The 25,571-nt window shown below is 40.9% G+C and overlaps 1 protein-coding gene across 1 annotated transcript in view; it reads left to right on the top strand.

Annotated features, from left to right (window-relative positions):
* The first annotated feature begins 250 nt into the window (after positions 1–250).
* The window catches only part of LOC118389032 (ubiquitin-associated protein 1-like), a 35,638-nt gene continuing 10,317 nt past the window's right edge, over positions 251–25,571 (top strand). Inside the window, exons 1-3 of the mRNA XM_035778725.2 lie at positions 251–434; positions 22,834–22,874; positions 22,973–23,097. Coding sequence (XP_035634618.1) covers positions 22,841–22,874; positions 22,973–23,097 — 159 coding nt within the window. The 5' untranslated portion in view covers positions 251–434; positions 22,834–22,840. The remainder of the gene's footprint in view (positions 435–22,833; positions 22,875–22,972; positions 23,098–25,571) is intronic.

Raw genomic sequence — 25,571 nt, forward strand, 5'->3', positions numbered from 1 at the left:
CCGAAAGCACCATATGCCGCGTTCAGAACAACTGGGAACTCAGAAAATACGAGGTTAGATCACGATGTCAGTGATCTTCAGGTCGGAAAATCGAAGCCCTTGAATTAGGCCCAAGTTCCCGAGTTGGATGACCGTTCACATCGAATTTTCCCAGTCGGAGTTCCCAGTAGTTTTGAAAACTCGGATTTCCGAGTTCCAAGTAGGTTTGAACGCAGTAATATTTATCTTCGGCTGTGTCGTCATGATGTGAAAATGTGACATCAAACAGGAACCATAGGAAGGCTGACAAATCAAGATGGCGTCCAACGATGAGGCAGGAAAGAGATTTCGATTCCAATAAAAACGTACTTCTGTCTAGAGAAAGTTTAAAAACAGTTTTTTTTTTGCCGGGGGTGTAAATACGTTTTTGGAGACGCAAGACGGAGCAGATACTGGTAAGAGGACTCGTGGAAGATGTTATGTCAGTTTTCTTTCAGGGGCGGTGGCAGGGGGAGTGAACGAGTCAGCAGCAGGCCAGCTAGTTAAGTAGCTAACTATTTAGCTAAGATGTGGACATTTGATGTTCTGTATATCTGATTGTATTCGTAACCTAGTTATGTACTTAGTTAGCTATGTGCCATTATTTTGGCTAAGTAACGTTAAGGCCTGCGCGTTAGCTTGGTTATTTAATATCATCCATTTAACGTTGTTACTCGTTTGCCAACTAATGTTAACTGGTCATGAAACTGTTAACATCCCGACTTGCTAACTAACTATATGTCGTCCTCTATGTTAATCTACTCGTCAATTTAATTGTTTTCCAGACATACCCGCCAGGTACCTCTTGCCTTGGTCGCATTACAATGAATCACTCATTCAAAACTAGATAACGCTACCAGTAGCTAACCAGGCCAGGCGGAGCTAGCAAGCTAGCTGTCAAAGTGGCTAGCGGGTTAGCCCTTACTGCACTGTAGCCTACATCATATCTACGTTTTCTACTAGCTTGCTAACTTTACACTGCAGATGTCTATAATGATTACCTAACTGTCACCTTAAAGTTGTAGATACTCTTGCTAACCTCTGATGCAGGTGGCGAGTCATGCAAGTAACGTTATGACTCGTTAAATGTTTCCCCGATGAGCTAACACAGTTAGCTATGTACTTCAAATTTTCAGGTGTTTTTGTTTAGGGTTTGAGTAAACTACACTACACTAAGCTATGTTGCTGTGGTGGACATTGCATTGACTGTTTATAGATAGAACATTCTGGCTGATCGAGCTAGATCTCACTCCATGGTACGCCAATGAGTCCTCTCATGACAAACTGTACCTGGGGGCCGCCTTATGTAACCGTAAAATAAAGGCGATGGGTCTGGGCTTGCTGAACAGTGGTGTGGGTCATTCAATTAGTCTTGCTCCTCTCACTTACTAAACTTTGTGTGTTGATTTCTGTTTATGTGCGTGCCAGGTTTTTACTCAACCCATCCAATCCATCGCCTTGTCAATATTGAAAAACTTCTCAGTAGCCAATAGCCACAGGCCCTTAAACCTCAAGCTATAGGCTACAGCTATTTTGCTGAGTGTAACACATTACTGTCATCTCTAGGGGCCTATTTTCGTTCATAGTAGCCTCCTGCTGCAAAAAGTACATTTTAAGTCCACAATTTGTTGTCAAGGGGATGGAAGCTCAAACTATTAGGAAGGTATGTGGCAGACCAAGAGGTAAAGTAGGTTTTGTAACAGACATTTGCCGTTAGCCTATGTAAAAGTTGACAACAATTTCCATTACTTTCTGATCACTACAAAGGATCTTTCACAATAAAATGTTTTTGTTAGGGACCGGCAGATTTCTTGGTTAGTTTTTTTTGACTGGGGTGAAAATGCAATCACTATACATGCCCTCTCAGTGATGTGGTTAATTATACTAATACTCATACTAATAATATACTAATATATACAGTACCTGTCAAGTTGACTCATTCCTTTTATTTTTTACTATTTTCTACATTGTAGAATAATAGTGAATACATCAAAACTATGAAATAACACATGGAATCATGTTGCTGGTTGAAGTGTGCAAAGCTGTCAAGGCAAAGGGTGGCTTCTTTGAAGAATATAACATATATTTTGATTTGTTTCACACTTTATATCTGAGGTTTCAGAGTTGGTGGAGGAAGTTGTAATGTATAAGTCTATCTAGATTTGATGGTCGCTGACACACTATCTTGGCATAGGTCTGACCCATAGCCCCTCATCAATTGTAGTATTCAAATTGGATTCCCCTCGCTGTCTTGACTTATATACATCTGGTTTTGGGTGTTGTTGCATTAACAATGAGTACACTCTGGATATAAATCTATGAGTCATGGATATCATGGAGTAGTTGTTCAATCCAGCAGTCTGTTTTGTCACAGGTGTGTTTATGAATTTCATACCAAGATCTTACTAAATTGGGTGGTACATTGATTGCTCGTTTTTGTTAATATAGTATTACTCCTGACATCATTAAGAGCATACATTTCCATCTGAGTCCACAAAGGGGCTGTTTCAGTTGAGAATGAAATGAATCTGATATGTGCTGCCCAGTAATACATCTTAAAATTTGGTAGCCGGAGACCTCCTAGACCATAATCCCATGTTAATTTGTCCAGACTCGCCCTTGGCGTTTTACTGTTCCACACACATTGTCTTATGGTCTTGTTAAGGGACATAAAGAAACTATTAGGTAGAGATATGGGTAAAGATTGAAATAGGTACATAATCTTACTCAGAACGTTAATCTTAGTACAGCTAATTCTCGCAAATAATGTAAGAGACAGATCTATCCACCTATTCAAGTCATCCACCACCTTCTGAACCAAGACAGAGTATTTAAGCTTGTACATTAAGTCATTATCAACAATGATTCCTAGATATTTGAACCCCTGTGGCGAACATCTGAAGGGACTTGTTCGTTCGCAGATGCTGTTGTCAAAGCTAGTCAGTGGAAGCATTTCACTTTTGTCCATGTTAACTTTGTAACCCGATATAGAGCTTTATGTACCCAAAAGCGTCTGAAGTCTTGAGGGGTCGGGTCCGAGAGGAACAAAATACTGTTGTCTGCGAACAATGAGATCTTGTGCGTTATCTGGCCCACCTGAAAGCCCTTTATGCCAGGGTCCACTATGGCCTCCGCCAGGGGTTCTGTGGCTAGCACGAAAAGGAGTGGAGAAAGTGAGCAGCCCTGTCTACCTGTAAAGAGTGGGAATATGGCTGACATCATGCCATTAGTGGTGATCTTGGCTTGCGGTTTATGGTATAAAGTGTTCACCTAGTTGACAAACGAAGGACCAAAGTTCAATTCAGCAAGGACATTGAACAGGTATGGCCACTCCAGCCTATCAAATGCCCTTTCAGCATCTAGCAATACTGCTATACTATGATCGCTCCTTCCACTGGCCATGTGAATCACTTTGAATAACCCACGCAAATTATTGGTGGAGGATCTTTTCTGTATGAAGCCCGTTTGATCGGTGTTAATCAGGTTTGGCAAACATTGTCCTAATCTACTAGCCATCGCCTTAGAAATTGATTTATAGTCCACATTGAGGAGTGAGATCGGCCAAAAGGAAGAGCATTGTCGGATGATCTTTATTTTTTGTAGTATAATTGTTATGACAGTGGAAAAGGATCGTCTCCTGGTGATTTGCCAGATTGTAGAGAGGAAATTGCTTTCTCTTCCTGTGTGAGGTAGTTCAATAGTAGGCAGAAATGTGGCTATCATTGCTGGTTCCGTTCTATCAGAAGTGTATAATTTAGATTAGTATTGTTTAAATTAACTAATCATCTCTTCCGGGTTGTGAAACGTTCTGTGTTGATGGTTCTCAAATTCTCCGCTTTTTTCTGCCAGGCTAGGGCTGGGCGTATTTTTACTATATATTTTACTATATTTTACTATATACCGGTATTTATGCATGGACCGCTTTGGTTTTTACTTTACCTTCTATAACGCTATTTTAATGTTTGATTTAAATGTGATACGCTGTGTACAACATCCATTTTTATAGTTTACTCTGCTGCTTGGGTCATCCCTCTCCGCTCTCTCTCTCTCCATGCCGCTTTCCACACAGACCTAGTCCCACCCCCTGTCACTCAAGGAGCGCATTTGTTGTTGCTTGACCACGAGACACTTTCGTTCAGTCTGCATGGTACATGCAGCAATGATGATGACAACAATGTTTCTACTTTGATCTTAATATAAATCCACATGCGTTCTATAATTAGAATATTAGTTTGTTTCTTACATCTGCAAACAGCTAGTTTCTATTTAAGGAAGTTGAGCTAAATCGTGTTGGCCACTAATGCTAATCGCTAGTTAGCTGGCTTGAATTGAACAGTATAAAACAATCCAAATGGAGAAAGACCCATTGAAATCATTTTGAATATATATTGCCACCCTAGGGTCACACACTCCTAAAGCAATTTTAGAACTTTTAATTATCAAAAACATAAAATACCATCAAATTTGGAAAAATACCAAAATATGATATTTTGGCCATATCACCCAGACCTATGCCAGGCCAAGACTTTGTGTTCCCCCCCCCCCAATTCATAATACATTTGCCTAGTTCTAAAAATAGCCTTTTCAGTTTTGTAAGTACTTCAGGTATTATATACTTTATTCACCATGACCGGTATGTTTCTTCAGAGTCAGATTTTTGGTGTTATTTCTGTAGTAAAAGGATTTCATTCTCTAATTCAGAAGTGCATTTTCTTTTTGACCTTTTGGTATAGGACATGATTTGACTCCTAAGAAAGGCCTTTAATGTATCCCAGATTACAAAACTAGAGGGAGAGGATGGACAAACTTTATTTGGTGTTTGATAATTTGACAAAATTCTGCCTACTTCAAAAGACTTGGGTTTAGGCGGCATCTATAGGTCCCTTGAACTCCGCCTGGAATCCATGCTCCTCTCACACGTTCTGTTTGATCTGAGATAGTTCTTGATAAATACTAAGTTTCCACAACTCTATGGGTTACCTGTGTTGATAGGAGAAAATAATACATCTGGGTTATGCGGGCAGGAGTTGAATGAGTCATCCCTATCTTGGGGGTGGAGCTGTCGCCATGTGCCTTTTCAAATGGAAGTCTTTCATAAATGATAATACATTTGGCTGACTTGGTCAATAAGGTTGCTTTAGTTGAAGAGCTATCCAGAATCAAATCCAGACAAAAATCTAAGTCGCCCCAAACTAAGTGTTCCCTGAAATTCCACTACCTTGAGGAATATATCTAGAATAAAAATGATGATCATCATAATTTTTTTATTTTTTTAATTTATTTTTTTAACCTTTTATTTAATCAGGCAAGTCAGTTAAGAACACATTCTTATTTTCAATGACGGCCTGAGAACAGTGGGTTAACTGCCTGTTCAGGGGCAGAACGACAGATTTGTACCTTGTCAGCTCGGGGGTTTGAACTCGCAACCTTCCGGTTCCTAGTCCAACGCTCTAACCACTAGGCTACGCCCATAGGTGCATATACATTAAGGTCCAAGATTCAGAATACATTCTTCCATGGACCACTACTTAACGTCCCAGTGGCTCAATAATGGTTTTCGTTACACAGAAGGGTACATTTGTATTAATCAACACAGCTACTCCCTGTGTCTTTGTTTTATATGAAGAGGCAAATACCTGGTCAACCCATTCCCTCTAACTTTATTGTTCTGCCCCTGTTAGTTGTGTTTCTTGTATAAACGCAACATCCAGTCTTTAGCCTTTTCAAGTACATATGGTCTCGTTTTCGTTTAACAGGTCCATTCAATCCATTAACGTTCAATGATTTACTGTCTTAGCCATATTGTTATGATTTGATTATTTCTATCAAGTCAAAACTTGGTTGTAAAAGTGGGCCAGGCTTTTTCAATAACATTTTGAGGTTGATGTAACAATCATTCAAAAAAGATCTTGCAGTTAAAAGGTACATATATATATATATATTTTTTTTTAATTAAAAAATGAATTGGTGGAATTAACCTCATCAGAGACACTCAAGGGCCCTCATTGTGATTGTTCTTTTTGACTGGGATGAAAGTGCAATCTGCCCGGTCCCTAATAAAAGCATTTGCTTGTGAAAGATCCTTCATAGTAATCAGAGGAATTAACATTTTCAACGTTTAAATAGGCTAACGGCAAATTTCTATTGAACGTCTGATATAAAACCTTATTTTACCTCGGTATGTGGCAGAAGCATTCATTGGAGCAGTTGCTTCTGTTTTATATCTCAGTATCAATTGCACGTTGATATCTGTAATGCTATAGCCTACTTAGGATACAGCTGAAGCAGCACCCAACGCAAACTCCAATCAAATCTGAACATTTAACACACACGCCTCTATTTATAATGCCAAGGATTGTGGCGTGGCGTGTGGCAGAATAACCAATTTACCGGTTTGTGACTTCAAATGCAAATCAAAACACATTTTCACAGAAAAATAACCTCAGGAACAGAAAGAGGAATGTGCAATTACTATGGCAGATATGGTTCTTCAGTAGCGCACTGTCCTTGTTATGCTCTGGTCATGCAGATATAAAAGGAAAGCCCATTACTTCACTGATTTCAACCAATTTTCTTGGGGACTGAAATACTAGGCTATTCCCCAGGATGTCAAAGGAGCACTAATGTCATAAGGGGAGTTTTGTCAGATGAAACAAAGCCTCATTGCTCACTACTCCTACTTTTTAAAAATGTGGATTTGGGCTTGAAATGTGCATTTCTCATTGAGATGTTTCCTGCTCAGTTGCATCTTTGTGAAAGTTCCAATTTCCTTCAGAAAACATCTTGTTTGGGTCAAACATTTTGGGTAGCCTTCCACAAGCTTCCCACAATTAGTTGGGTGAGTTTTGGCTCATTCCTCCTGACAGAGCTGGTGTAACTGAGTCAGGTTTGTAGGCGTCCTTGCTCGCACATGCTTTTTCACTTCTGCCCACAAATGTTCTACAGGATTGAGGTCAGGGCTTTGTGAAGGCCACTCCAATAGTTTGACTTGGTTGCCATTTTGCCTCAACTTTGGAAGTATGCTTGGGGTCATTGTCCATTTGGAAAACCCATTTGCAACCAAGCTTGAACTTCCTGACTGATGTCTTGAGATGTTGCTTCAATATATCCACATAATGTTCCTGCCTCATGATGCCATCTAGTTTGTGAAGTGCACCAATCCCTCTTGCAGCAAAGCACCCCCACAACATGATGCTGCCACCCCCGTGCTTCACGGTTGGGATGGTGTTCTTCGGCTTGCAAGCCTCCCCTTTTCCTCCAAATATAATGATGGTCATTACGGACAAACAGTTATATTTTTGTTTCATCAGACCAGAGGACATTTCTCCAAAAGTGTGATCTTGTCCCCATGTGCAGTTGCAAACCATAGTCTGGCTTTTTATGGCGGTTTTGGAGCAGTGGCTTCTTCCTTGCTGAGCGGCCTTTCAGGTTATGTCGATATAGGACTTGTTTTACTGTGGATTTAGATACTTTTGTACCTGTTTCCTCCAGCATCTTCACAAGGTCCTTTGCTGTTGTTCTGGGATTGATTTGCAATCATCTCTGGTAGACAGAACGTGTCTCTTTCCTGAGCGGGAATGACGGCTGCGTGGTCCCATGGTGTTTATACTTGCGTACTATTGTTTGTACAAATGAACGTGGTACCTTCAGGTGTTTGGTTCATCCTTGGGATCAATTTTCAGACTTATGGAGGTCTACATTTTTTCCCCCCGAGGTCTTGGCTGATTTCTTTTGATTTTCCCATGATGTCAAGCAAAAGAGGCACTGAGTTTGAAGGGAGGTCTTGAAATACATCCACATCTTCAATTGACTGAAAATATGTCAATTAGCCTATCAGAAGCTTCTAGAGCCATGACATAATTTTCTGGAATTTTCCAAGCTGTTTAAAGGCACAGTCAACTTAGTGTATGTGAACTTCTGACCAACTGGAATTGCAATACAGTGAATAATAAGTGAAATGATCTGTCTGTAAACAATCATTGGAAAAATGACTTGTCATGCACAAAGTAGATAACAAGAAATTTGTTAACAAGAAATTTGCGGAGTGGTTCTAAAATGGGTTTTAATGACTCCAACCTATGTATGTAAACTTCAACTTCAACTGTATATGCAGTGGTTGCTCCACTAAAACTTCTGCGATTATGCTGCAGGCTTAGTACTGTACCCTGCGTTTAGTACGGTACGCTGCGTCACCACTTCATTCCTCCAGACCAGCGCAAGGGTGAGTTAGAGCACTGATTATGCTTTTTGGGTCCTACTGTGTCACTAACTGACAATGAATGGGTGACATAAACCTAAATAGAAACTGATAATTGTGCACGACTTCAGTATTACTTACTGAAAGGGCTATTACACTAAGGTTTTTATTATTTTATTTTGTTAGGATTATTTTGCTCTTGCTGTAGTACTGTAGGCCACTCCCGACCGGTCACGTTGTACAGTGTGTGACGCAATGGTCTAAGACACTGCATTGCAGTGCAAGCTGTGTTGCTACAAATGCTGGTTCAATACCTGCGCTGGCCTCGACTGGGAGACCCATGAGATGACTGTAGACCCCCCACCTATGTAAGCACAGAGCAACACTAAGGGACATTGCACAAATAATGCAGCTGACTTGGGAAACGTTCCCGCTCTTCTTAGTTCCAGTCTGCACGTTCAAACTAAAACAATGTAACTAATAATGGCATCTTTATGCTTTCGTTAATAAAATAATAATAAAGACTCTTTCAAAATGCAGATTTATTTTGTTATGGATCCATAATGAATTACTATGGGAATAAATATCACTTAATACAGAAATATTAGAACAAAGTTGTCTAATGATGGTGAACAAATTGTTGCTTACTGGAAAATACTCTTTCAAACACATGTTCATGTTGTACAACGCCATTTTGTCTATTAGCAGGTAGCTGGATGGTAGACTTGCCTAGAAGGAGGGTAGGGGGAGAATTCTAGCTTAGCCAACTTATCGTCAAATGTATTTCTATCACAACCGGCTGTGATTGGTTGCAATTTCAATTTAATCCACCAGAAAAGACCAAAACAAATAATACAACAAGTATTATGTATCACATCGGACCGTGATTGGGAGTCCCATAGGTTGGCGCACAATTGGCCCAGCTTTTATCTCCCTCTTAAAACAGAAATAAATGTATTGGCCTTTGGCCTTTTATTCAGATTACAATCGTTCACTTCCGTATTTTTTAAAACAAAATAACATCATATATAATCAAGTTGATGGCACAGTCATATAGCCGGCACCTACATAAAGCTGTGACTCGCTCATTCAAAAATAAGTACCAACATTCTTTAATGTTTTGGGTATCCTGACCTGGACACCATGTACAGTATTATAATAGCCCATTATGGCCTATTAGAAGGACAATATACCTTTAACAAAAACACTCTGTATTTTTTATACTTTGTGGATGGGGGCTCCCACAGTACAAACAGGTGCAGGTTCTATACCCGTGCCGGCCAAAACCGGGAGACCCATGAAGTGGCTTTTGGTTTTAATTTAGAATTCTCCAATATTCTATGTAATTGATGGCGGCGAGTCACGTCGTATTTTTTGATATACTCTAGGCCTACCGTAGGCAACAGTGTTGAGTAATGTGGTGTAGGTTTTATTTATTTAAAGAGCATATTGAAGTTGGAAGCAATACTACACTGCTCAAAAAAATAAAGGGAACACTTAACCTGTTGATCCTACCCCCTACTTTTTCGAACATTCTGTTAAAAATCGCGCAACATTTCAGCGCCCTGCTACTCATGCCAGGAATATAGTATATGCATATGATTAGTATGTGTGGATAGAAAACACTCAGATGTTTCTAAAACTGGTTAAATCACGGCTGTGACTATAATAGAAATCGAAAAGCGCAGGAAAATCTGATCACTGAAAACTGGAAAATATATCAATGCGCCACTTGAATGTATTGTTGAATAGAAACCACATTACCTGGAGCCGAGGTTGCAATACCTACAGCTTCCACACGATGTCAACAGTCTTGTCATTTGCCTAGGATTTGTTTCTTGGTCAAACGAACAAGAGACAGACCATTTCTTCCGGTTTCCAACAGGATATTTTGGTTGAGATTTACCCGGACATTATTTCGAGACGTAGAGCTATAGAATATACATCGCCCGTGATCAATTTGATAGATTATTAACGTTTACTAATACCTAAAGTTGCATTACAAAAGTATTTCGAAGTGTTTTGTGAAAGTTTATCGTCGACTTTTTTAATTTAAAAATGACGTTGCGTTATAAAACGCTGTTTTTTTCCTTGATCACAGTCTTCATAGATCGATATCTAGGCTATATATGGACCGATTTAATCGAAAAAAAATACCCAATAGTGATGTTTATGGGACATCTAGGAGTGCCAACAAAGAAGATCGTCAAAGGTAATGAATGTTTTATATATTTTATTTCTGCATTTTGTGTAGCGCCGACTATGCTAATTATTTTGTTTGCGTCCCCTGCGGGTCTTTAGGGGTGTTGCATGCTATCAGATAATAGCTTCTCATGCTTTTGCCGAATAGCATTTTAAAAATCTGACTTGTTGGCTGGATTCACAATGAGTGTAGCTTTAATTCAGTACCCTGCATATGTGTTTTAATGAACATTTGAGTTTTAACGAGTGCTATTAGCATTTAGTGTAGCACATTTGCATTTCCAGATGTTTAGATGTTACGCCTGCGTGTCAGGTGGAGGTAAGATTAAACAACACAATGTAACTCCAAGTCAATCACACTTCTGTTAAATCAAACTGTCCACTTAGGAAGCAACACTGATTAACAATAAATGTCACGTGTTGTTGTGCAAATGGAATAGACAACAGGTGGAAATTATAGGCAATTAGCAAGACACCCCCAATAAAGGAGTGGTTCTGCAGGTGTTGACCACAGACCACTTCTCAGTTCCTATGCTTCCTGGCTGATGTTTTGGTCATTTTTGAATGCTGGTGGTGCTTTCACTCTAGTGGTAGCATGAGACTGAGTCTACAACCCACACAAGTGGCTCAGGTAGTGCAGCTCATCCAGGATGGCACATCAATGCGAGCTGTGGCAAGAAGGTTTGCTGTGTCTGTCAGCGTAGTGTCCAGAGCATGGAGGCGCTACCAGGAGACAGGCCAGTACATCAGGAGACGTGGAGGAGGGCATCAACCCAGCAGCAGGACCACTACTTCCGCCTTTGTGCGAGGAGCAGGAGGAGCACTGCCAGAGCCCTGCAAAATGACCTCCAGCAGGCCACAAATGTGCATATGTCTGCTGAAACGGTCAGAAACAGACTCCATGAGGGTGGTAGTATGAGGGCCCGACGTCCACAGGTGGGGGTTGTGCTTACAGCCCAACACCGTGCAGGACGTTTGGCATTTGCCAGAGAACACCAAGATTGGCAAATTCACCACTGGCGCCCTGTGCTCTTCACAGATGAAAGCAGGTTCACACTGAGCATGTGACAGAGTCTGGAGAAAGTTCTGCTGCCTGCAACATCCTCCAGCATGACCGGTTTGGCGGTGGGTCAGTCATGGTGTGGGGTGGCATTTCTTTGGGGGGCCGCACAGCCCTCCATGTGCTCGCCAATGGCCTGACTGCCATTCGATACCGAGATGAGATCCTATGCTGGTGTGAGACCATATGCTGGTGCGGTTGGCCCTGGGTTCCTCCTAATGCAAGACAATGCTAGACCTCATGTGGCTGGAGTGTGTCAGCAGTTCCTGCAAGAGGAAGGCATTGATGCTATGGACTGGCCCGCCCGTTCCCCAGACCTGAATCCAATTTAGCACATCTGGGACATCATGTCTCGCTCCATCCACCAACGCCGCGGTGCACCACAGACTGTCCAGGAGTTGCAGATGCTTTAGTCCAGGTCTGGGAGGAGATCCCTCAGGAGACCATCCGCCACCTCATCAGGAGCATGCCCAGGTGTTGTAGCGAGGTCATACAGGCACGTGGAGGCCACACACACTACTGAGCCTCCTTTTGACTTGTTTTAAGGACATTACATCAAAGTTGGATCAGCCTGTAGTGTGGTTTTCCACTTTAATTTTGAGTGTGACTCCAAATCCAGACCTCCATGGGTTGATACATTTGTGATTTTGTTGTCAGCACATTGAACTATGTAAAGAAAAAAGTATTTAATAAGAATATTTAATTCATTCAGATCTAGGATGTGTTATTTTAGTGTTCCCTTTATTTTTTTGAGCAGTGTATTTGAAGCAATAGCCTACAACTATGTTAGCACAGTTTCGTGCTGCTTTGAGACAATCATGGTGACTGGTGTTGATAAATCAATGAGAATTTTATTTTCACTGTTCTCCGTTTGGGTATTGGTTAGACTTCAATTAGGGTGTAGAAATGTTATGCTCTTAGTGTAAACTTGATTTAACTAGGCAGGTTAGCTAAGAATAAATTCTTATTTATAAGGACAGCCTACTCCTTCACCGTTGGGGAATTGAACCCCGGTCTCCCGCATCCCGCACGACACAGGGATTCTTTAGCTAAATAGCCAAGTACTGTAGTCTACTCCCGACTGTCACGTTGTACAGCTCTATATTTTCCGTTCCATCCTAACGTATACTGAGGGCTTTTCATTTTTCTTGGAATCAAAACACCATAATATTAATCAAATGAATTCAGCAACATCAGTCCCGTATACTATGTTCTTGCAAAAAAAGGTTTTAAATTCTCTAGTACAGCCACTATTGAAGGCTATAAAATGCTTCTCATAGATGCCCTCCGGTCGTCTAACTAGCATTAATGTTACCAGTGGTTCACACTTAAATAACCTGCCATAGAATTCTGCGGCATCATGCAAGCTGCGCTGCAGTACGCTGCAACGTTTAACTTTTTGCGTCGAGCAATCCGGGAGCGTAATCATAGCCTCAAGCTCATTACCATAACGCAACGTTAACTATTCATGAAAATCGCAAATGAAATGAAAGAAATATATTCACTCACAAGCTTAGCCTTTTGTTAACAACACTGTCATCTCAGAATTTCAAAATATGCTTTTCAACCATAGCTACACAAGCATTTGTGTAAGAGTATTGATAGCTAGCACAGCATTAAGCCTAGCATTCAGCAGGCAACATTTTCACCAAAAACAAGAAAAGCATTCAAATAAAATAATTTACCTTTGAAGAACTTTGGATGTTTTCAATGAGGAGACTCTCAGTTAGATAGCAAATGTTCAGTTTTTCCAAAAATATTATTTGTGTAGGAGAAATCGCTCCGTTTTGTTCAACACGTTTGGCTAAGAAAAAACCCCGAAAATTCAGTCATTACAACGGCAAACTTTTTTCCAAATTAACTCCAACATGGCAAACGTTGTTTAGAATGGCAAACGTTGTTTAGAATCAATCCATGTTAGCCTCTAATGATTTTTGTTAGTTAGTTGGATGGCTAGCTAGCTAGTTAGCTAAAATGTAATAGGTCAGATAGGATTTATCTGATATCAGCCTGATTATGAGTGCTGGTGTAGGCCTCGATCAGCATGTTGTTGGTGCAGTACAGGATATTCTAAATCAAAGCGGAATAGACAAAGCATGACTATGTTAGCTAGCAACACGATGAAGGGGTATTTAACATTGTATAGGGTCCCCTGGGAAATGCTGACCAACACCTTTTTAGGTATTATTGTGGAAGGGTATGACAATCTGGCTTATTCATTTGTCATGTCAAACAACAATGTATTCATAGTGCTGCCTACTATATGTGACCGACCGCCTTGGTTCGGTCTTATGTAGCAAAATTTGAAATTGTCTCTGCTTTTAACCAATGTAGAAAACACACAGAGCTACAAAATGGTATATCATACACAGCATTTGAGGAACAATGGGAAAGTTATTCTGCTTCAAAAGTTGATAAACTTGTAACCCCCACTTTGGCTCTTGAATGTTTTGGTACACCTACTGTAGAGCTCTTTGTCTACACCCATTCAGCATTCTTCACAGCCTCTTAAGCCAGCCCCACCCATCTCTTTAAGGATTGTGAGGTCATGTACTAAACAGTGAGTAGTGTAGTAAAGATTTAAGACTAAGTGGTAAAAGTAGTAGCCTGCAATAGGGAACAATTTCAGGTAAACAAAATGTCCAGATAAAAATGTTTTATAAATATTAGATGACGCACTTGTCTAAATTGATGGGTCTTGTGAAAGATATGCTATAACCCCCAGACGCATCTTGCTAAGTGTATGGGTCTCTACAGAAGGTGTAAACGGTACAGCGAACTGGTTCCTTGCATAGTAGCAAAATCAAAAATAGTGTCAATGCCAGTAGAGAAAGAACATAATATACCGTGTACAAGAACAATATAAATAATGAAATCAGTGATATGGTAGATGAGGTAGTTATATCAAGGGAGAAGTGGCTGAGCAGCAGGACAAAAGAGAAATTGTAGCATACCATGTGTGTGTTAGGAGAGAGCCATCGGAATAGAGGCACTGCATAAAGTGATGACTGGGAACTCGCCCCCAGTGATGAACTGGTCTGTCTGAACAAGGGATCTATATTCGGAGATCCTGTTTCTGTCCTGCCCTTGACTTTGGTGCAGGGCCTGAGATGTCCATCGCCTCTTCATCGCAAAATTCCATGATCTTCTCAAAAATATACGTTTGTCTAGCTGTGTCCAGTCCAGGTGGTGCTTGTACATGCAGACCATCTATGGGAGGAAGGATGTCAGCGTTGCGCAGCAGCTGAAACCTGGTCCCGACTGAGTCCAAACGCTCCTTGGAGACAACACCATGCTCCATCCAGTGCATTGAAGCTGTAAAATCATAACTTTACAAACATCAATTCACCTCCCAAGTTTAGATAAGAAGAATAACCTCACGCAATGAAAATGATATTCACCTGAAGTGCTGGTACTGCTTGATCTGTGGCAGCGTCCTGAAGTACGAAGTGAGGTGTTGTTGCCAGCCATAGCTTTCCACCAGCACCATACAATCCTCCAGTCCAATCAGCTGTGGGATTTTGACCCCTGCCACAGTGCTGTCCTTCACAACCCCAGCAATCTCAGTGTTAACCTGGAAATTTCTGAAGTGCTGCTAGATGAGGCTGATGCACCAGTCGGGGGGGATGCATACTTGGTGTGGCCTGTGAGCAGGAAGTGAAGGTCCAGACTGCTGGCGCTTGTGCATGGTCACGATCATCCTCGCAGTGGCAGACCACGTGTAACAACACCTGCACAGGATCGGTACATCCGAACATCACACCTGCGGGACAGGTACAGGATGGCAGCAACAACTGCCCGAGTTACACCAGGAACGCACAATACCTCAATCAGTGCTCAGACTGTCCGCAATAGGCTGAGAGAGGCTGGACTGAGGGCTTGTAGGCCTGTTGTAAAGAAGGTCCTCACCAGACCTCACCGGCAACAACGTCACCTATTGTCACAAACCCACCGTCGCTGGACCAGACAGGACTGGCAAGAAGTGCTCTTCACCGATGAGTCGCAGTTTTGTCTCACCGGCGGTGATGGTCGAATTCACGTTTATCGTCGAAGGAAGAAGTGTTACACCGAGGCCTGTACTCTGGAGCGGGATCGATTTGGAAGGGGAGGGTCCGTCATGGTTTGGGGCAGTGTGTCACAGAATCATCGGACTGAGCTTGTCATTGCAGGCAATCTCAACGGTGTGTGTTACAGGGAAGACATCCTCCTCCCTCATGTGGTACCCTTTCTGCAGGCTCATCCTGACATGCCCCTCCAGCATGACAATGCTACCAGCCATACTGCTCGTTCTGTGTGTGATTTCCTGCAAGACAGGAATGTCAGTGTTGCCATGGCCAGCGAAGATCCCGGAGCTCAATCCCATTGAGCACGTCTGGGACCTGTTGGATCGGAGGGTGAGGGCTAGGGCCATTCCCCTTAGAAATGTCCGGGAACTTGCAGGAAGAGTGGGGTAACATCTCGCAGCAAGAATTGGCAAATCTGGTGCAGTCCATGAGGAGATGCACTGCAGTACTTAATGCAGCTGGTGGCCACATCAGATACTGATTGTTACATTTGCTCTTTAACCCCCCCTCCTTTTGTTCAGGGTCACATTATTCCATTTGTTAGTCACATGTCTGTGGAACCTTTTCAGATCATCTCAGTTGAATCTTATGTTCATACAAATATTTACACGTTAAGTTTGCTGAAAATAAATGCATTTGATAGTGAGAGAACGTTTCTTTTGTTGCTGAGTTTATATTTTGTGTGCATTAATCAGTATAAAGGAGGACATATTGCTTACTTGTTTAGCAAAATCAAAGCTGTAAATGCATCCTGATTTCTTTCCTTGCTGGTTCAGTAGGGCCCACCCAGAGACAACTGTAGGTCTTGACAGGTGGTCTTGCAGTCAGCAACCATCTTCAGCTAGATAGACTGCTCACTGAACAAGTGCTTGGTTGGGCCAGCTCTCTTTTTTTGATGGGAGGCATTAGACCATTATCCTTGTATGACTGGTGGATAGTCAGATGTGTTCTATTGATGCTGAAAGACAGATTCCAGATACAATAGATGGCCGTAATCACCGTCAGACACACCTGGCTAATTTGAGGGGTCATGTTATCATCAAGTGGAGTCTTTTTATTTAGACGTGTAGCTCGCTAGCTAAACAATGAACCATCATCCCAATTTATAGTTTACTAGCAATACAAACCATTTTGTCATAGCTAGCTAAAGTTAACCAAATGGGTCTAATGTTAGCTAGCTAACATTAGGCTATAACTAGCAATGCGAATGGCTTCGAGATACTACTCCACAGATCATGCACGTAATGTTAGCTAAGCGAGCCAGACGCCTAACGTCAGCTAGCTAGCTAACAGTAAGCTTTAACTTGCAATGAAAACAACCTGACAAAATTAGAAACGCATAATGTCTGAAACTGTAGCTAGACTCTTACCCGTATACATGGATGAACACTTCATGGCAGACTGCAACCCCTTTTATTGAATAAGACATGTCATTTCCGGTTTTGTTTGTACAGCTTGCTTGGCCCGTTGTGTCAAGTCACCCTGGTTCACATGGTCTGATTCATTTTCAGAGTCTGAGAGAGCCAGCATGGGAAGCTTGTCCTCCAGAAAGTAGTCCATCACAACCTTTTCCCACTGACCTTTGTTCGATAGCGCCTGATAAATTCAGGGCAGGAATGTTATTGAGAGCCATAGCAATACTTTTGCCGTTCACCATGGCTTAACCTCTTGCTCCTACCTGGCACGCAGGCGTCCCGTCTAGACATCTGGAAATGCAAATGCGCTACGCTAAATGCTAATAGCACTCGTTAAAACTGAAACGTTCATTAAAATACACATGCAGGGTATTGAATTAAAGCTACATTCGTTGTGAATCCAGGCAACAAGTCAGATTTTTAAAATGCTTTTCGGCGAAAGCATGAGAACCTATTATCTGATAGCATTTAACACCCCAAAAGACCCGCAGGGGACGTAAACAAAATAATTAGCATAGTCGGCGCTACACAAACCGCACAAATAAAATATAAAACATTCATTACCTTTGACCATCTTCTTTGTTGGCACTCCTAGATGTCCCATAATCTCTATTGGGTCTTTTTTTCAATTAAATCGGTCCTTAAATAGCCTAGATATCGATCTATGAAGACTGTGTGATCAACAAAAAAAAATAGCGTCTTATAACGTAACGTCATTTTTTTTAATTAAAAAAGTTGACGATAAACTTTCACAAAACACTTCGAAATACTTTTGTAATGCAACTTTAGGTATTAGTAAACGTTAATAAGCGACCAAATTGATCACGAGGCGATGTGTATTCTATAGCTGTCTGTCTGGAAATAATGTCCGGGTAAATCTCAACCAAAATATCCGGTCGGAGACCTGAAGAAATGGGCTGTCTCTTCTTCGTTTGACCAAGAAACAAAGCCTAGGCAAATGACAAGACTGTTGACATCGTGTGGAAGCTGTAGGAATTGCAATCTCGGCTCCAGGTCATTTGCTTTCCCATAGACAATACATGCAAGTGGCGCATTGATATATTTTCCAATTTTCAGTGATCAGATTTTCCTGCGCTTTTCGATGAAATGCACGTTCTGTTATAGTCACAGCCGTGATTTAACCAGTTTTATAAACGTCTGAGTGTTTTCTATCCACACATACTAATCATGCATATACTATATTCCTGGTATGAGAAGCAGGGCGCTGAAATGTTGCGCGATTTTTAACAGAATGTTCGAAAAAGTAGGGGGTAGGAGTAACAGGTTAAGTTATATCTTTAGAAAGAATTATCTACTGACAACAAGCAGCTCATTTTATAGACAGAAGATGTTACACGGCAGACCAATACGTCCAGCACATCAGCCAATCATGGTTAGCGGGACGGTTCCTGTCTTTTTATGTGGCTAAACCAACTTGCCTTGTAATATAACAACTTTATTGGTATTTACAGATGGTTTGATATTAACCAATATGGTATCGGTGTGTCGTCGCCTCTTCGCTGTTGACATTGAGACTGGAGTTTTGCGGCTACTATTTAATGAAGCTGCCAGTTGAGGACTTGTGAGGCATCTAACGTTTCAGTTCCTTGCTCAGAACATGAGAAAATATGAAAGCTGGTGATTCCTTTTAACATGAGTCTTCAATATTCCCAGGTAAGAAGTTTTAGGTTGTAGTTATTATAGGACTATTTCCCTTCTATACCATTTGACCTTTGACTATTGGATGTTCTTATAGGCACTTTAGTGTTGCCAGTGTAACAGTATAGCTTCCGTCCCTTCCCTCACTCCTCCCTGGGCTCCAAACCAGCAACACAATGACAACAGCCACTACATCGAAGCCTTACCCATGCAGAGCAAGGGAAACAACCACCCCAAGGCTCAGAGAGAGTGAAGTTTGAAACGTTATTAGTGCGTGCTAACTAGCCAGCCATTTCACTTCGGTCACACCAGCCTCATCTCGGGAGTTGATAGGCTTGAAGTCATAAACAGTGCAATGCTTGACGCACAACGAAGAGCTGCTGGCAAAACGCACGAAAGTGCTGTTTGAATTAATGTTTACGCGCCTGCTTCTGCCTACCACCGCTCAGTCAGATACTTAGATACTTGTATGCTCAGTCAGATTATATGCAACACAGGACACGCTAGATAATATCTAGTAATATCATCAACCATCTGTAGTTAACTAGTGATCTATGATTGATTGTTTTTTATAAGATAAGTTTAATGCTAGCTAGCAACTTACCTTGGCTTATTGCATTTGCGTAACAGGCAGTCTCCTTGTGGAGTGCAACGAGAGGGAGGCAGGTTGTTATTGCGTTGGACTTGTTAATTGTAAGGTTGCAAGATTGGATCCCCCGAGCTGACAAGGTGAAAATCTGTCTTTCTGCCCCTGAACGAGGTAGTTAACCCACCGGTTCCTAGGCCGTCATTGAAAATAAGAATGTGTTCTTAACTGACTTGCCTAGTTAAATAAAGGTGTAAAAAAAATAGAAGAAAAATGGCAAATCGGCGCCCAAAAATACAGATTTCCGATTGTTATGAAAACTTGAAATCGGCCCTAATTAATCGGCCATTCCGATTAATCGGTCGACCTGTAGTCTACACTGTATTTCTGATCAACTTGATGTTATTTTGATGGACAAGAAATGTGCTTTTCTTTCAAAATCATTGACATTTCTAAGTGACCCCAATCTTTTGAACGGTGGTGTGTGTGTGTGTGTATACATACATTTGAAGACGGAATTTGTACATACACCTTAGCCAAATACATTTAATCCTAGTAAAAATGACCTGTTTTAGGTCAGTTAGGATCACCACTTTATTTTAAGAATGTGACATGTCAGAATAATAGTAGAGAATTATATATTTCTGCTTTTCTTACATCCCATTCCCATCACATTTTTCTTTCATCACAGTCAAGTTTGTAGGCCCCCTTGCTCGCACACACTTTTTCAGTTCTGCACACAAATATTCTATAGGATTGAGGTCAGGGCTTTGTGATGGCCACTCTAATATCTTGACTTTGTCCTTAAGCCATTTTGCCACAACTTTGGAAGCATGCTTGGTCATTGTCCATTTGGAAGACCCATTTGCGACCAAGCTTTAACTTCCTGACAGATGTCTTGAGATGTTGCTTCAATATATCCACATAATATTCCTACCTCATGATGACATCTATTTTGTGAAGTGTACCAGTCCCTCCTGTAGCAAAGCACCCCCACAACATGATGCTGACACACCCGTGCTTTCTGGTTGGGATGGTGTCAGATTATGTCAACAGGACTCGTTTTACTGTGGCAAAAGATACTTTTGTACCTGTTTCCTCCAGCATCATCACAAGGTCCTTTGCTGTTGTTCTGGGATTGATTTGCAGTTTTCGCACCGAAGTATGTTCATCTCTAGGAGACAGAATGCGTCTCCTTCCTGAGCTCTATGACATCTGCGTGGTCATGGTGTTAATACTTGCATACTATTGTTTGTACAGTTGAGCGTGGTACCTTCAGGCGTTTGGAAATGTATCCCAAGGATGAACCAGACTTGTGGAGGTCTACAATTTTTTTCCTGAGGTCTTGGCTGATTTCTTTAGATTTTCCCATGATGTCAAGCAAAGAGGCATCGAGTTTGAAGTTAGGCCTTGAAATACATCCACAGGAACACCTCCAATTGACTCAAATTATGTCAATTAGCTTATCTGAAGGTTCTAAAGCCATTACATAATTTTCTGGAATTTTCCAAGCTGTTTAAAGGCACAGTCAATTTAGTGTATGTAAACCTCTGACCCACTGGAATTGTGATACAGTGAAATAATCTGTCTGTAAACTATTGTTGGACAAATTACTTGTCATGCACAAAGAAATGTTCTAACCGACTTGCCAAAACTGTAATTTGTTGACAAGAAAGTTGTGAAGTGGTTGAAAATGAGTTTTAATGACTCCAGCATATGTGTAAGTAAACTTCCGACTTCAACTGTACACACTTTTAAATTTAAAAAAAATATACTGTTATTATTCCGCACAAACCCTACCACCCCTCCCCCAATTGGAGTCAACTAATAAACAATAACACTTAGGCTTCTACCTTCATATTATACACATTTTACAGACATAATCTATTTTACAATAGTGATATTGTTTGTTTTTAGTCCTTCCTCTATTTCTGCCTCCATCCAGTTTGATTTCTTTTTGTAACTGTACTATTTAAACATTTCTGAACCTATATACATTTTACAGACCCCGTATGTTTTACATTGGTTATCTTGTTTTATTAGTCCCACCCTTCAGCTCCATTCAACCCCTCCCATCTATCTCTTAACACCATCCATTTACCATATATTTTTAAATGGTTAAAACATGATAATAATGGTCCTCCTGAGTATATCAAAAAAAGTTTGGTATACTTCCACTGGTATGCCATCCAGCCCTGGAGTTTTCCCAGCCTTAAAGGCTTTAATTGCATCAAGAAGTTCCTCCTCTGTAATTTGACCTTCACATGAGTCTTTCTGTACAGATGTTCATTTTAAATTATTAATAGGGAAAAAATCCATTCAATTCGCTTCGGTTAGTGGAGATGGAGACTGAAACGAAAACATATTCTTAAAGTACTTCCTCTTTCAAAATATAATTTGGTGACTCATGCGTGACTCCATTTGTGACAAGTTTCAATAAAAAAAAATTGGTAGCATTTATAGGTTTAAGATTGAGAAAGAATTTGGTGCATTTTCCCCCATATTCCATCCAGTTCACTTTATTTGATTAATATATTACACTATCTTTCTTGAATAAGTTCCTCCGTGTCTTTTAGTTTTTCCTCTAACTTATTCTGTGCCTCTATGGTGCAGGTTTTATTTCTAACTGTACTGTTAGTCCTTCAATTTCCTTTGTTAATATGGACTCTTTTGATCTAAATTGCTTTTGTTTTCTAGATGAGTACTGAATTGCATGGCCTCTAAAGGTACATTTTAAAAGTGTCCCATACAATAAGGGGATCTGCTGTACCTATGTTATGTCGGGAAAACGTTGTTTATAACTAGGACAGAATAATATATAACTAAGTTATCATCCAGTAGACTTTGATTTAAATTTCCAATATCCTCGTCCACGTGGAAATTCTGTAAGTGTAATATATATGCCGATTATGTGATGATCCGACCACATTCTGTCCACTATCACCACTTAAACTTTTGGTGCAAGAGAGAATGACAAAGTAATGAAGACGTCTAGCTTGATTAAGCTTCTTAGACTTGCTTTCATTCAGAATCCCATCTATAACTCACATTTCTATGTGAATTTGGTTGGGTTTCCCAAAAAGTTACATATTGCAGCTTTAAACAACACAAAATACCATTTAAATATGTCATCACACAATTTTTCACATATTTGACAGTATGTGTTATTTTAGCTATATTGCCCAGCCTTAATTGGCCCTGTGCACCCGGGGACATGCCACTGTCTGCACAGAGGGGGGCTTGCTTAGCTGTCTTTGAGCTTTTTGGGAGAGGGTGGGCTCACCAGAAGCACGCCACCTTATAGTCATTCTGATGTAGGCAACATGACGGTTGAAACATCTACAGTTTTAATAAAGAAAATAAAAAGATGACTGTGATATGTGGTGTTACCTGATGTTGCCTAACTTTAGTTGAATGCATTGCTCTAGATAAATGTCTGCATTTATGTCATTTAGCAATGTTCAAATGTGATGATGTGCTTATTTTTTATGTATCCAAAACCTGTAACCTTAGCATGATGCAACTCTGGTCAGGTATGGACAGGCAGGGATACAGTTGTAATGGCAGATGTGGTGTTTGATATCTTGTTTTTGTTTCACTGCGTCCACTCATGAGCCCTGTGTGTGTTTTAGACTCTAAATGGCTGCGAGGAAGTCTGATACCCACAACAATGGTGAGTGTGTGTCTCTTTCTGCCTCTTCATTTTCTCCATCCGTCTGCTCATTTTGGTGTAATTTTCATTCAGGCCGCCTTCTCAAACTGTTTTTCCAGGACCCATTAGCTACCTTGATGACGTTCCCTTCAAAATCAACGAGAAGTTCCGCTGCCCTGCCAAAGTGGGGCTTCCCATTGGCATCTGCCTGCCTGACTGTGACACTCTGCTCGCCAATCTGCAGGTAAGTCTTCTGACTTTGACGCGGTTTCATCAAGGGTTTCAATGACTGGGATGCTTGGAATCGCACCCTCTTTATATTAGTCTGGGATCTTTAACGTTAAGAAAAATACGTAACCAAAACACTTAAATTACTCAATATTTCAAAAATGACGCGATTATATATTTTTTTACACAATATTTCAAAAACTACAATCACAGTGTAGTTCACAAAACATTATTTTCTGTGTTATAGCCTAACTAGACGAAAGGCTATAAAGGCCTGGGGAAAGTTGGGTAATTGAAAGGTAGACCCAGCCATATGATGTAGATGCAGAAAACAAACGGCATAGACCTAGTAGGACAATTTCCGTTACAAGTAAGAGCAGTGAAGCGCGAGGCTCAACTTCTCCGCTGTTTTGGTGCCCTCGCTACCGCACTGAACAGCGTGATGAAAACCCATGCACATGCCCAGATACTGTGTGTGAGAGCGAAGTCTTCCATCTCACTCATCAAAATATTGTAGCCTATTCATTGATGCTAACCTGCTTTACTGAAGTTCCGAGACATTGTAAGCCAAGAAATTGTGAGATACAGCATTCTATTGCGAGATGCAGCTTTCATTGCAGATCGGCCTAGTGCACAGTTCTGACTGTCTGCCTGGTGGCCGACCTGCCTATTCTGTGCCCCTCCCCTTTCTCTCCGTCCCTTGCTAGTTCGCTATGAAAGATGCAAGTGTTTTTGTACTCAGAAGTACCACAACTAATTAGTCTCTTCAAAAACACTTAATCTTAGGAATCTTGACACTCAGAGATGGGAGTTGACATTGGTAGTCAACGTGCAAGGAGTAGAGGAATCAATTATTTTGGAGTTGATGTCCACCACTTACAGTGGGGCAAAAAAGTATTTAGTCAGCCACCAATTGTGCAAGTTCTCCCACTTAAAAAGATGAGGCCTGTAATTTTCATCATAGGTACACTTCAACTATGACAGACAAAATGAGAAAAAAACCAACAGAAAATCACATTGTAGGATTTTTAATGAATTTGCAAATTATGGTGGAAAATAAGTATTTGGTCACCTACAAACAAGCAAGATTTCTGGCTCTCACAGACCTGTAACGTCTTCTTTAAGAGGCTCCTCTGTCCTCCACTCCACTTACCCCTATTAATGGCACCTGTTTGAACTTGTTATCAGTATAAAAGACACCTGTCCACAACCTCAAACAGTCACACTCCAAACTCTACTATGGCCAAGACCAAAGAGCTGTCAAAGGACACCAGAAACAAAATTGTAGACCTGCACCAGGCTGGGAAGACTTTACCCTAGAGTAAACTAATGGACAATAACACTAAGGCTTCAACTTCCAGCTTATACAGTTGAAGTCTGTAGTTTATTTACACTTTAGCCAAATACATTTAAACTCAGTTTTTCACTATTCCTGACATTTATCCTAGTAAGAATTCTGTCTTGGGTCAATTAAGATCACCACTTTATTTTAAGAATGTGAAATGTCAGAATAATAGTAGAGAATGATATATTTCAGCTTTTATTTCTTTCATCACATTCCCAGTGGGTCAGAAGTTTACATACACTCAATTAGTATTTGGTAGCATTGGCTTTAAATTGTTTAACTTGGGTCAAATGTTTTGAGTAGCCTTCCACAAGCTTACCAGAATAAGTTGGGTGAATTTTGGCCCATTCCTCCTGACAGAGCTGGTGTAATTGAGTCAGGTTTGTAGGCCTCCTTGCACGCACACCCTTTTTCAGTAATGCACACAGATGTTATATAGGATTGAGGTCAGGCCTTTGTGATGGCCACTCCAATACCTTGACTTTGTCCTTAAAGCCATTTTGCCATAACTTTGGAAGTATGCTTGGGGTCATTGTCCATTTGGAAGACCCATTTGCGACCAAGCTTTAACTTCCTGTCTGATGGCTTGAGATGTTGCTTCAATATATCCACATAATTGTCTTGCCTCATGATGCCATTTATTTTGTAAAGTGCACCAGTCCCTCATGCAGCAAAGCACCCCCACAACATGACCGTGCTTCCCGGTTGGGATGGTGTTCTTCGGCTTGCAAGCTTCCCCCTTTTCCTCCAAACATAATGATGGTCATTATGGCCAAACCGTTCTATTTTTGTTTCATCAGACCAGAGGGCATTTCTCCAAAAAGTACGATCTTTGTCCCCATGTGCAGTTGCAATCCGTAGTCTGGCTTTTGTGTGGCAGACTTGGAACAGTGGCTTCTTTCTTGCTGAGTGGACTTTCAGGTTATGTCGATATAGGACTCATTTTACTGTGGATATAGATACTTTTGTACCTGTTTCCTCCAGCATCTTCACAAGGTCCTTTGCTGCTGTTCTGGGATTGATTTTCACTTTTTGCACTAAAGTACGTTCATCTCTAGGAGACAGAACGCATCTCCATCCTGAGCGGTATGATGGCTGTGTGGTCCCATAGGGTAAATACTTGCATACTATTGTTTGTACAGATG

Source organism: Oncorhynchus keta, chromosome 10 (assembly GCF_023373465.1).
Source record: "Oncorhynchus keta strain PuntledgeMale-10-30-2019 chromosome 10, Oket_V2, whole genome shotgun sequence".
NCBI classification, from domain to species: domain Eukaryota; kingdom Metazoa; phylum Chordata; class Actinopteri; order Salmoniformes; family Salmonidae; genus Oncorhynchus; species Oncorhynchus keta.